The 14,384-nt window shown below is 39.8% G+C and overlaps 1 protein-coding gene across 4 annotated transcripts in view; it reads right to left on the reverse strand.

Annotated features, from left to right (window-relative positions):
* Positions 1-6,760, reverse strand: part of LOC131236139 (disease resistance RPP13-like protein 4) — a 53,297-nt gene extending 46,537 nt beyond the window's left edge. For 3 of the 4 annotated variants that reach the window (XM_058233282.1, XM_058233283.1, XM_058233281.1), the window contains exon 1: positions 6,637-6,758. In XM_058233282.1, coding sequence (XP_058089265.1) covers positions 6,637-6,741 — 105 coding nt within the window. In that variant the 5' untranslated portion in view covers positions 6,742-6,758. Of the gene's footprint in view, positions 1-6,636 lie in introns of all 4 variants that reach the window. The other variant, XM_058233284.1, reaches the window with a different exon arrangement.
* Between the last annotated feature and the right edge of the window lie 7,624 nt (positions 6,761-14,384).

Genomic DNA, 14,384 nt, shown 5'->3' on the forward strand with positions numbered 1-14,384 from the left:
GTATTTTAACCGTACTAGCACTGTTGTATGGTCGATTAGAAGATCAAGATCGAGCAAAGAAAACGAGATCTAATAATAAACTTGTTCATCTACTCATCTACCAAGATGGTTTATGTTGTTATATTTTGTTTTAAAATAATATTAAAATTTGAGTTTTCAAATTTTCGGTGTTTTTCCTCCACATTTGAAAAGCTTTGGTACTTTTGTGTTGTGGGTTTTGTCCCACATCGGATTTGAAAAGATAAACTATCTTTTATATAAGATAGTCTTTTTGCCTAGGGCTTGAGCCCCTTTCAGGGGGCATGTGAATTTGGTCCTGTGGGGGAGCTATGCCAATAGCTCTAATCTATGCCATTAACCACACACACACGCGCGCGCGCGCGCCGAGCCGAGCCGAGCCGAGTCCGAGTCCGTGTGCGCGACGCGACGGGACCGGACGGGACGGGACGGGCTGGTCTAGGCATGGGCGTGGGCGCGGGTGCGGGTGCTGGTGCGGGTGCGGGTGCGGTGTGTGTGTACTCGCGTGGGTGTGTGTATGGGTACTCGCAGGACTGTATGTGCGGGAGTGTACTCGCACTTGCGCCTTTTCGTTTTAAACCAGAGAGATGCGTCCCTTTCGGTTGGTCGCCTCTGTTGGGTTTAAACCCAACGGACCTAACCTTTTGAAAAGAGTGCTTATGCACCACTTCGGAGTCTATATAAAGACAACCGATTCCAGTTTCAAATATACGAAAAATTCTTCTCTTATAAAACGCTCTCTGATATTCGGTTTTAAGCATTTTTCTACTGAGTTCATCGCTGAGTCAACTCAGCACTTTCGGATTAAACTGCAAGTGGTTCGAGCCCGTGTACAATATACACCACTGGGACCGGGTCATAGTCGTTGTATCCTGGAGGTCGATTGCTCTGGAAACCTGTTGCACTTGGGACGCTGTCCAAGGGGAGCAAATTCGATTTTAAGCCGAGTGACTCAGTCACGCCTCGACTCATTCAATAAGTTCTTCTTTCTCAAAATTTATTTTCCTTTTTTGGTTCTCGATTTTTAATAGTCTATTTAATTCAACTAAATATTCCAACAATCTTGAAATCGAATTGTTGAATTACATAGACTATGGCTACAGTAACAGTAAATGCTTCTACTGAGTTAGCCAAAATCAAACCGTTCGCTGGACAATGCTTTAAACGGTGGAAACAGAAACTGATGTTCGCTCTGACCACCCTGAAAGTTTCATACATATTATCTGAATCATTTACTATAGATCCAGCAAATCAAACTGAAGTAACAGATGAAAATAATTGTAAAAATTATATTCTAAATTCTTTATCCAATGAACTATATGACGTGTATGCTTCTTACGTGTCTGCTAAAGACATATGGACTGCTTTGGAAAAGAAATACATATTAGAAGATGCAGGCGCTAAGAAACATGCAATTGCTAATTTCCTTCATTATGAAATGACAGACGATATACCTGTCACAAATCAGATTCATGATTTTCAAAGTTTAGTTCATGAACTATCGACAGAAGGAATTAAGTTGGATGAAGTGTTTCTTTCAGGAGCACTAATAGAAAAGTTACCGCCCTCCTGGAAAGAATATAAGAATAGAATGAAACATAAAAAGAACGGTGTTTCTTTGGAAACCACTATCGTACACATACGAATAGAGGAGGCCAATAGAATCAGGGACCAAAAAGAAAATAAAAATGAGATAGATTCAAAGGCGAATCTTGTGGAATCAAGTCGAGCAAATAATAAGAAAAATGGCAACTGTCATAACTATGGCAAACCTGGACATTATGCAAATGAATGCAGGCTCAAAAAGAAGAATGCAAATAATCAATTCAAGAAAAAGGAAAACTGCTACAACTGTGGAAAGCCTGGGCATCATGTCAAAACCTGCAGGCTTAAGAAAAATAAAGATAAGCCGCAGGCTAATCTTAAAGAAACAGGCAATGAGTCTGACATGATAGTAGCTGTGGTGTCAGAAGTCTTCCTTGTAAACAACTTGGAGTGGGTACTAGACACTGGTGCAACTAGGCACGTGTGCAAGGATCGTAGCATGTTTACCTCCTATCAAGTATCAGGAGATGATGAACAGGTGTTCATGGGTAATGCTAGAACGTCTCCAGTTGTAGGGAAAGGGAAAGTACTTCTGAAACTCACTTCTGGAAAGACTCTGATGTTGAATGATGTCCTACATGTGCCCGACATTAGAAGAAACTTGGTCTCTGGTTCACTCCTTAATAAGGCTGGCGTTAAGTTAGTATTTGATTCAGATAAGCTTGTAATGACTAAGAATGGAACCTTTATTGGAAAGGGGTACTGTAGCGATGGTTTATTCATTATAAATGTATTCAATGATAATAATAAGAAAACATTCAGTTCTGTTTATATCGTTGAACCTTTTTATCTATGACATAGTAGATTAGGTCATGTGAATATAGCATCTTTGAAGAAAATGAAAAGATTAGGTTTATTACCTAATATATTTAATGAAGAATTTGACAAATGTGAAACATGTGTCGAATCAAAATTCATTAGAAAACCCTTTAAACAAATAGAAAGATCATCTGTTCTATTAGAGTTAATACACAGTGACTTAGGTGATTTTAGAAATCACATGTCTAGAGGTGGAAAAAGATATTACATAACTTTTGTAGATGATTACTGTAGGTTCACTAGAGTCTATCTATTAAGAAACAAAGATGAAGCTTTAGATGCTTTTTCTAAATATAAAATTGAAGTTGAAAATCAGTTAAATATAAAAATTAAAAGACTTAGAACAAATAGAGGAGGTGAATATGAATCTTCTCAATTTAGAGAATTATGTGAAAAGAATGGAATAGTTCACGAAACTACAGCTCCTTATACACCAGAACAAAATGGAATAGCAGAACGTAAGAATAGAACTCTAAAAGAAATGATAAATGCTATGTTAAATAGTTCAGACTTACCCTCAAATATGTGGGAAGAAGCAATTCTATCTGCTTGTTATATTCTAAATAGGATTCCTTCTAAATCTTTTGAACAAACACCATATGAACTATGGAAAAATCATGTTCCTAGTTACAAATATATTAAAGTGTGGGGGTGTCTTGCTAAAGTAGGATTACCTGAAACTAAGATAGGTCCTAAAACGATCAACTGTGTATTTATAGGTTACGCACAAAATAGTGCGGCCTATAGGTTTCTAGTTTTAAAAACTAAGAATAATATTCTAGATCCTAATACAATTATAGAAGCTAGGGATGCAGAGTTCTTTGAGAACGTATTCCCTATGAAATTTAAATCTATAGGAATAGAGGAAGTTAAGGAATCAGATATTGCGTCTACTAGTAAAAATGCTTACGAGAAAGTAGTAGAAGAGATACAACCAAGAAAAAGTACTAGGGTTAGAAGAGAAACTAACCTAGGAGATGGTTTTTTCACTTTCTTAGTAAAAGATGATCCTACAACGTATATAGAAGCAATTAACTCTCCAGATGCAACCTTTTGGAAGGAAGCAATAAATGATGAGTTAGAATCTATTATATCTAATAACACTTGAAAAATTGTAGACCTACCACCTGGGAATAAACCAATAGGTTGTAAATGGGTGTTTAGAAAGAAACTAAAACCAGATGGAACTATTGATAAGTTTAAGGCTAGGTTGGTAGCGAAAGGCTTTAAACAAAAAGAAGGAATAGATTACTTTGATACATACTCTCCTGTAACTAGAATTACAACTATCAGGGTCTTAATAGCGATAGTTTCCATATATAAACTGGTGGTACACCAGATGGGCGTTAAGACAGCTTTCCTAAATGGAAACTTAGAAGAAGAAATATATATGGAACAACCTGAGGGTTATAAGATATCAGGAAAAGAAAATAAAGTATGTAGACTAATTAAATCATTATATGGTTTAAAACAAGCTCCTAAACAATGGCATGAAAAATTTGATGGTGTTTTAAAATCAAATGGTTATCATATAAATGATGTAGATAGATGTGTATATAGTAAAATTTCTGAAAATGAATATGTTATTATATGCCTTTATGTTGATGACATGCTTATTTTTGGAACTAATATTAAATTAGTTAATACAACTAAGAAATTCTTGTCATCTAAGTTTGACATGAAAGACTTAGGAGAGGCTAGTGTAATCTTGGGTGTTGAAGTAACCAGAAAAAATGATGTTATTATATTATCTCAATCTCATTACATTGAGAAGATATTGAGAAAATTTAACCATTTTAACTGTTTACCTATCAATACTCCTTATGATTATAGTGTGACTCTCATGAAGAATACAGAAAATAGTGTCTCAATTGGAGTATTCCAGAATAATTGGTAGCCTTATGTATCTAACAAACTGCACTAGACCAGACATTGCTTTTGCAGTAGGTAGGCTAAGTAGATATACACATAACCCTGGAAAAGAGCATTGGAATGCTTTGTCTAGGATTTTGAGATACCTAAAAGGCAGTATAGCCTATGGTTTACATTATAATGGTTTTCCTGCTGTATTAGAAGGATACAGTGATGCTAACTGGATTAGTGATTCAGATGAGACAAAATCCACGAGTGGATATGTCTTCACTTTAGGTGGAGGAGCAGTCTCTTGGAAGTCTACCAAGCAGACATGTATCGCTCGGTCTACTATGGAATCCGAGTTTATTGCCTTAGAAAAGGCTGGATCAGAAGCCGAGTGGCTTAGAAATCTCTTAGCTGATATACCATTGTGGCCAAAGCCTGTATCGGCCGTATCTATTCATTGTGACTGTCAAGCAGCTATAGCAAAAGCAAAGAGTAAAATATATAATGGAAAGAGCAGGCATATTAGACTCAGACACAACATAGTAAAACATATGTTGCGTGATGGAGTCATATCTATTGACTTTGTGAGGTCAGAAAAGAATCTAGCAGATCCTCTGACCAAAGGACTATCTAAAAGGTTAGTCAATGATACATCGAAGGGAATGGGGCTGAGCCTAATATATGAGCTGCCAGTGTTGGCAACCCAACCTATACAAGTGGAGATCCCATGAGATAGGTTCAATGGATAAACAACAAGACACGAGGTAGACGATTGCACTGAGTTATATGAGCCCCTTCTATGGTGTACAGTGCGAGCAGCAACGTAGAAGGATGAGTTGTTAGAACTCTTAATGAATCCATAAACATATATTTGGTGGTGTATACAGTTGCTGCATACACTTGATGGAATTCACCTATATGGGTGTGGAGGTGGAGGCCACTTTCTATGAGAATCTAGGCGAATTCTCTAGAGCACTCATGAAATCCAGGTAATGGTGTATGGCCGAAACACACCGAACCGCAGAATCACTTGCAGAGGAAGAGTTGTGTGAGTGGCATGTACTTGCGATCTACATTAAAAGGATTCAGGTTCAAGACTATGGTGTCACCTGATTCCTGTAGACCTGTCTTGCTTACTCTAATGTCGGTTCAAGTCTATGGTGACACCGGCACCATTGCACAACTATTACGCTTTAATCCGAAAGAGTTTTATTTTAAAACATGTGGGGGATTGTTATATTTAGTTTTAAAATAATATTAAAACTTGAATTTTCAAATTTTCGGTGTTTTCCCTCCACATTTGAAAAGCTTTGGTACTTTTGTGTTGTGGGTTTTGTCCCACATCGGATTGGAAAAGATAAACTATCTTGTATATAAGATAGTCTTTTTGACTAGGGCTTGAGCCCCTTTCAGGAGGCATGTGAATTTGGTCCTGTGGGGGGGCTATGCCAATAGCTCTAATCTATGCCATTAACCACACACGCGCGCGCGCGCGCCGAGCCGAGCCGAGCCGAGTCCGAGTCCGTGTCCGTGTCCGTGTGCGCGTGCGGGACGGGACGGGACGGGACGGGACGGGCTGGTCTGGGCATGGGCGTGGGAGCGGGTGCGGGTGCGGGTGCGGGTGCAGTGTGTGTGTACTCGCGTGGGTGTGTGTATGGGTACTCGCAGGACTGTATGTGCGGGAGTGTACTCGCACTTGCGCCTTTTCGTTTTAAACCAGAGAGATGCGTCCCTTCCTGTTGGTCGCCTTTGTTGGGTTTAAACCCAACGGACCTAACCTTTTAAAAAGGGTGCTTATGCACCACTTCGGAGTTTATATAAAGACAACCGATTCCAGTTTCAAATATACGAAAAGTTCTTCTCTTATAAAACGCTCTCTGATATTCAGTTTTAAGCATTTTTCTACTGAGTTCATCGCTGAGTCAACTCAGCACTTTCGGATTAAACTGCAAGTGGTTCGAGCCCGTGTACAGTGAGTGCAGGGACCGGGTCATAGTCGTTGTATCCTGGAGGTCGATTGCTCTGGAAACCTGTTGCACTTGGGACGTTGTCCAATGGGAGCAAATTCGATTTCAAGCCGAGTGACTCAGTCAAGCCTCGACTCATTCAATAAGTTCTTCTTTCTCAAAATTTATTTTCCTTTTTTGGTTCTCGATTTTTAATAGTCTATTTAATTCAACTAAATATTCTAACATATGTTTCTTTTAAAAAAAACAAATAGTGATGTAAAATGGATGGTTATTATAATTTTAAAATTTTAAAAAAATTCCAGCATTCACAGTGATAGGATTCCTCCCCTTATGAGTCATGATAAAGCAGCGGAAAGGTGCATACCTGAATGATTGGAGAGCCTGTAAAGAGAGCAATGAGGTAGATGGCTTTTGCAAATCTGTCTGAGAAAGAAGTACTTGGGTGAGACGATGTTAGCCACTCATTCATAAGTCCCCGCAGTCATGATAATGTTAATGGATAAGCAGTAGAAAAAAGCATTTCAGTTATCTACCCATCTGCGGTATACACGCAGTTTGTATATTTAACTCCTGTCAATGAATAATAAAAATCCAAACCGTTCATTAGGTCCAAAACACATTTCATGGGCTACAATACAATATCCAAACCAATTTGAACTATTATCCATTTGATCCATGGCCTTTAATGTGGACGGTCAATATTATTTGTACAAATATAATTAAAATCAACAATCTGAGCCATCTCACTTGTTAAGGTCAATCATGGATTGCATGTGTTTCTAAAGAATGAAAATGGAGAAGTCCCATCCATGCCTTGGAAAGCCAATGTATATAGAAAATAAGCCGGAGCAGGATGGTTTGGGTCATCCCACCATTGTGGTTATTGCATGGTTCGGGTTTTGGGACAGGGAACCTGATCAACATATAAGGGATGGATATGATCTTGCAAACGGATGCCAGCTTATCACGTTTACCCGATCGCCATACACGCGGATGGGCAGACGGAACATCTTAAATAAGTGGTCTGCTGTCCAACTGGTTGGGCTATAAGTTATAAGTCCATCCATTGAATAACTTCCAATATTTCCTATACATAACACATCCAACTTGTCCAGTAGGTTGGACCTATCATCATGATCACTTTAAACAAAATTCAGAGATATCCGTTCATTGACTAAACTGAACTTTTGTTTCTCTATTTATCAATTGTAGAAATTGTGTTTTCTATTATGTAGCTTATATGAAAAGTGTATAGGACTGATTTTTGCAATAGTTGATACTTACCGTGAGTTAAATCTATTTTAAGGTTTGGATTTATTCTCAAGGTAGACCGTCCCGTGATCCAATTAGTTGGACCTAAGCACGTCTTAAATTAAATGGACACTCCAGTCAGATCTCTTCTCCATTTAACTTTTGCAGCTAACAGGCTGTCGGCATCTCCACCACACATGTGACTATCGATTATTACATCTATAGAGAAAATTTACATGGATTGGATTATGAAGTATAATTGGTAGCTTGCAAACAGACAATAATCAGCCGGGAGATCCAGAACACGACCATGGGTGCATACACACAGAGAAAATTTTAGAGTGATGCTTAGTGGTATTCGGCCTGTAGGACCTATGGCTCCACTTAAAAAATAATTTCTCCCCATTTTGTTTAATCATAATTATGAATTAAATATCATAGTTTATATAAATGTTTTGCACTCCACATTTTTATACCCTATTGTTTTGTTCTTTTGATTTTCTGCTATAGTTGGGAGTGATTAAAAAGTTTCAAAGCATCTCTGCAACCACAGCAGTAATGGATTAAGGAAATCGTACTTGGCCCACTTGGGTTATGGTCTCATATAAGATGTAACAGATGATAATGTGATCAAATTTGGGATGTCTAGTCTAATTTCAAGCAGAAAATAGAATTAAGAATGGAATTGGGTCTTAGATATGGTCTCGAACTAGATTAGTTTTCATAACAAAAACATTTCTTTTTATGATTTGTAATTATAGTAAAGATTTGAGTTGGGTCAAACCGATTTGATCCGGCCAAAGACTCAGTTGAGTTTTCAGGTTTTTAAACTGCGGCTGTCAGTAGACACAACAAACTAGCTCTAAAATGTAATCAGTACAACTTAAACTAAATCTAAATCAAGATCTTTAGCAATGTTTTGAAAATGAAACCAGGCTTCACCATTTTTATTGGCAGTCCGGTTCAAAAGGGTCTAACTGGCAATCTAACCAATTCACCCAAAGCATGTATTAACTGGCAATCTAACCAATTCACCCTGGCATTCATACATCACCCAGATTCGCTGTAAATTAGTTTAATTCTGTTGTTTGTTTTGTCTCATGGGCATGGTTTTGTGATGGAATTCATTCTAATTTACACCCGTCTGATCACTTGAAAACTAGATTAAATGAAATTTAAAATTGATTTTCAGGTTATATCTTCCAATTGGATGAAGATGGGACTCGAAGTTCAGTTGAGTTCATGAATCGACCCTAGATCTCCCTGATCTCTACAAGTAGATCCTCTGAAACCCTAGTTTCCTTCCTCTGAATTCTTTAAGTTTTAGATAATTATTTCATCATTATTCCTCAAATTACACTTGATTTAGATTTCATCTTAGTCTAATTCTAGTCTTACTTAGTTTCAGATTACGTACAGGTTTCAATCCCTTGGGATTCGACCTCGGCCTCACCGAGTTTATTACTACATCACAACCCTATACTTGGGGAGTGAACAAGTTTTCAATGGGAGGCATTCAATCTGCTTTTTATGGTGTGGTCCACTTGAGCTTTGGTTCTGCCTTTTTTTTTTTTACCATGCACTAAAATGGATGGATGGTATGAATATAAGACATACCTCATGATGGGGCACACAAAATATGGTGACATCAACACCACGTCAAAATTGTACTAAGGTAGGTGGTGCATAAAGCTGGGCAACGGATGACTCAACTCGCCTAACTCGACTCGTCCGACTTGTTTAGACTCGACTTGACCCGAACCGAACGAGAGGGTCAGTCTGAACCGAGTAGGCTTCATCCCATCCGAACTCAAACCAAATCGAGTTCGAGTTACCTAATAACTCGACCCGACTCAAACTGAAACTTGATACGGTCTCTCTCTCTCTCTCTCTCTCTCTCTCTCTCTCTCTCTCTCTCTCTCTCTCTCTCTCTCTCTGTATGTATGTATATATATATAACCCTAATTTCTAAGTATCTCCTGATCCCGACCCTGACCCGATCCCAAACTCTCTCCCTCTCTCATCCTCCTCCTCTTCCAAGCTTAGCAACCACCACCACTCTCTCTCTCTCTCTCTCTCTCTCTCTCTCTCTCTCTCACTCTCTCTCTCTCTCTCTCATCTCCAATCCACTTCCTCCCTCCCACCACCATCACCACCCTACTCTCTCTCTCTCTCTCTCTCTCTCTCTCTCTCTCTCTCACTCTCTCTCTCTCTCTCTCATCTCCATTCCCTCCCTAATCTCTCGATCAGAATTGGTGCCAACTCGAATCGACTCGGTACTTTTGACCAAGTCAGATTTGGTCCAGATTAGTCCAGGCCAGACCCAAACTCGCATCAATTCAAGCATGCTAGACTTGGTACCAAGTCGAGTTGAGTTCAGATCAGGCCTATTTCAAAACTGGATCGAGTTGAGTTAGCGTTAACTCGGTCCAACTCGACTCAATGCCCAGCTCTAGTGGTGCATGGTACTAGGGGTGTTAACGGGCCGAGCTCAACCTTAAAAATTTAGAATTTTTAATAGGCCTAGCCCAACGGCTTAGCCCGAAACCGTTCAAAATTCGGGCCAAGACCTACCCCAGGCCAGGCCCATTGGCAGCCCTACATGGTACCCACATGAAGCAGATTGCATGGTGTGCCACACGCCACTAGGTGGTGTTGACATCACCAAGTTTTAGTGAGCCCCTTTATGATGCATGCGTTATATCCACATTGTCCATCCATTTTGTGATATCATTTAGGGCATGGTTTATAAAATAAGGCAGATTCAATTGAAAACTTCTTAGGGGCCATGTAAGTTTTTGATCAAGCTAAAATTTGTGATTTCCCTTCATCGTAGTATATGTGACCTTATTAATAGGTTGGATGGGTGGGTCCACCAAAGGTTTTAACAGTAGGCATCATTGTCTCCACTAGTTTTTGTAGTGTGATTCACTGTGAACACTGAATATTGCTGCCCATGTTGATTTAAATGTTTTTGGTATGAAAGGTGGGAATTGTGTTGGCTGATTTGTGAATGTTGGAGTTGCCAACTAGCCAATTAATTTCACAATCCCGTAGTCGGCTAAAACCCACGAAATATGTAAGGTTGGAGAAATCTGAAAACTCTCCTACCTTAGATTGACTTCTGATTTACGATCCAGGATTCCGGGTAAGGGACCTCAATAACAAAAAAGGAAGGTGTTAGGCACCCTCCTTGCCCGTACAAATGTACGGTCTCTACTTGGCGCGGTATGGAAATCTCAAGGGCTGAATAATGTGGTCGAGGTGGGGCTAAGCACACGAGGGTTTCTGATGTGGCAAGATCCGAGATTCTAGCAAACCACAGAGATACGCCCAACAGCGTGTCTAGAAGGCGGATGTAATGATGCTTATGCAAAAAGGTAAAGAAGAGTGGACTAAATCACCAAGAATTTATGATGCGACAGGATCCGATATACGACAAGTCATAGAGCATACGTTCACTAGAGATCTAGAGAAGTAGGAGGGTTGAGAAGGAAAAAAATGTCATGATGAATGCTTATGTATGAGATGAATAAGTCTTTAGATTAAACTTGAGTTAGATAGAACATGAGGTACACCATAGTTAATCCGAGCTAGACCTAGGGATTGAGATGGTTGAGGTGAGGCTAGGAGATGGCTAGAAAATTCTGGAATTTAAGGCTTGGAAGCTCCTCCTCACTCTCTCACTCTCTCTCTCTCTCTCACACACACACATACACACTTGGAAAGTGGAAGTTGTTGTTGAAATGAGAAGAGGAGAGGGCTATTTATGGCCTTCTCCAATGGTTTTATGGTAATTGTAGGGTTTATGAGAGTTAAAAGCTGATGTGGCAGTTTGTGAGTGGTTGAGGAGAGATAAATGCCACGTGGCACACTCCCATTGGCTTTTGGGGTTGGTAAAAGAGTAAATAGGATCGGCTGGAGGGAAATTCTGAAAGAAAGTTGACTTTCAGATGTTGTGACAGTTATTGCTCAGAGGACACATACGCTCCGCAAGTGGCGGTAGTCAGAGTACCGCCGGTGGTAGTTAGACTATCACCCAGGCCGGGCTCAAGCATGTGGGCCTCATTTGGTGCACTAGTTCGTCCGATGGTCATCTTTTCAGGTTTTTTTGCTCGACTGGGTGTATTTCATGCTAACCCTGATTCAGACGGATTTTAGGTTCGGACTGGAATTTGGGTTTGGCTGGATTTAGGGTCTAGGCTAAGGTTAAGGTGGGTTTTAACGGTTCGAATTAGGGTTTTGAGGTGTAGATTAGGGTTTCAGAATGCGGGTTAGGGTTTTGGGTACGAGTTAGGGTTTTGGGTACGGATTAAGGTCATGGTTCTCGGGCTGTCTTAGTCTTCTCAAGATATTAGCCTAGGTGAGGTGTCTACATTCACTTGAGTTTTTTATCTACCTCATTTTATTTTTTTTGCCCTTGCCCTAGAAGGTAGGGGTGTGTGGTACACCACGCAATCCATCTTCAATAGCATATTGAGTCCATGGTGTGTTGATATCACTAGGTTATGTGGGGCCCACCATGATATATGTGTTATATCCACACCATCCATCCATTTTTGGGATCATTTTAGGGATGGGCCCAAAAATGAGACAGGTCCAAAGCTAAAGTAGGCCACACCACAAAAAGTGGTGGGGATTAAATGCATACCATTGAAAACTTCCTGGGGACTAGAAATTTTGGATAAGGTGATATTTATGTTTTCTCTTCATCCTGGTTTGTGTGACCTTATGAAAAGGTTTGATGGAAAATAAATATCACGGTGGGCATTAGGAAGGTTTCAATGGTAGGCATCATTGTCCAAAATGCTTTATGTAGTGTGGTCCACTTGGATTTTAGATCTGCCTCATTTTTTTTGCCCATGCCCTAAAATGATCTTGCAAAATGGATGAATGGTGTGGATATAACATACATACACATTGTGGTGGGGCCATAGAACCTGGTGACGTCAACACACCTGGCACACCGCAACATGCTTCCTCCGTTTCTGGGCAACATCTCCCTTTACCATTCAACTTTGGTGGCTAACAGGTTGTCTACATCTTTGCTAGGGCCCTATGACAGGTGTGGCTTTTACTGTGGGTCCTACCTTGATGTATGTATTATAAATCCACACTGTCCATCCATTTTTCCCCAATCATTTTAAAATCCAATTCTCAGGTGATATACCATCGGAAGCAGTGGCAACCATTAATGGGTCATAAAAGTTTTGGATTAAGCTGATATTTTTTTCATCTTTATCCAAGTTTATGTGACCTTATCAACAATTTGGATGGAAAATATACATTACCTAAACATTACTGTAGCCTTAGGAAGTTTTTAATGGTAAGACATTCAATCACTCCTGTTTCTTATAATATGGCCCACCTTAGGGGTCGTTCGGCGCCATGAATTTGAGGGGATTTAAGAGGACTTCAAATACGGTCTGTTTGGCACCATAAAGCAACTAGGGATTTCAAAGAGATTGTTTGAAATCCAATGTAGAAGCTAGGATTACATTTTAAAATCCTTGCATGTGTAACATGTGTGCCATTGGGCTACTAATCTATTAGGCACGTGGCTGACTAATGATATCACAAAACAAGCACATTATCAACTATATTACTAAATTACTTCAATAGGATAATTCGCAGAGTCCAAACACTGTTCATATAAATCAACAGTTAAAAATCATTGGTTAGTTACTCAGATGTGATCCTCTACTTATGGCCCATCCGAGACTTGGAGTTTCATTATTTTCAGCTAAAGTATATATTTCAAGGGGCTTATTACAATCATACATTGTGTCAAACATTATATAAGTACACTAATTAGGAGTATTAAAGTTGTAAATATACTATGCAAACACAAATGGAGAACTCCAAATCTAGAGTATTTTAAATCCAGGTGATCTCTAATCCAAGGCATTTCAAATCCCCGGTGCCAAAAGAGGCCTTAAACTTAGATCTTCTTCATTTTTTAGGCTCATGCCCTAAAATGATATGGAGAAAATGATGGACAGCATGAATATAGAATAAATACATCAAGGTGGGCCTGACGTAATGCCCACACCTAATCCAATCCCCCACCACACAGGGCTATCTACCATTACATCTATATAGACCATTCACATGGCCTGGATGAAAACCATATGACTGTGGGAGTGGATTGCTTGTGACCCCGGGTTAAGAGATATCTTGTGCTTAGGCCGTGTGGGGCTCACAGAGATGTCAATGAGAAATCCACTCCATCCATCTATTTTGCAAAACCACAACAGGACAAGAGTCTAAAATTTAGGTAGATGAAAAACTCATGTGAGCCATACCACACGAAATAGTGGAGATTGAATGCAGGTAGCACGGAAGTTTTGTATGAAGATGATATTTGTGCTTACAACTTGTTTGATGGGATATCCATATCAAAGTGGGGCCCACATAATGGATGGTTCACATCAAATGTCAGACCCTAATGATGAATAGCCCATATCCAAGGCAGGCCCCCACATCAAGGATGGCCCACATCAATGGTGGGGCCCACATGATGGATGATCCACATCAAACGTGGGCTCCATGCACATGATGGGCGGTGGACATTGAAGGTGGGTCACATATGGTGGACAATTTATTTTGATGGTGGGCCTCACATGATGCATGACCCACATGAAGGCGGTCCCCACATAATGGATGGTCCACATCAAAGGTGTTATGATGAATGGCTCACATTCAAGGTGGGCCACACATAATGGATGACCCACATTGAAGAGTGAGCTCAACACGATAGGTGGTGGATATTAAAGGTGAGACCAATATGATGGACAATGACATTGATGGTGAGCCATACATGATAGATGACCCATATCAATGTGGGCTCCACATGAGGAC

The sequence above is a fragment of the Magnolia sinica genome, unplaced genomic scaffold (assembly GCF_029962835.1).
Source record: "Magnolia sinica isolate HGM2019 unplaced genomic scaffold, MsV1 ctg240, whole genome shotgun sequence".
NCBI classification, from domain to species: Eukaryota; Viridiplantae; Streptophyta; class Magnoliopsida; order Magnoliales; family Magnoliaceae; genus Magnolia; species Magnolia sinica.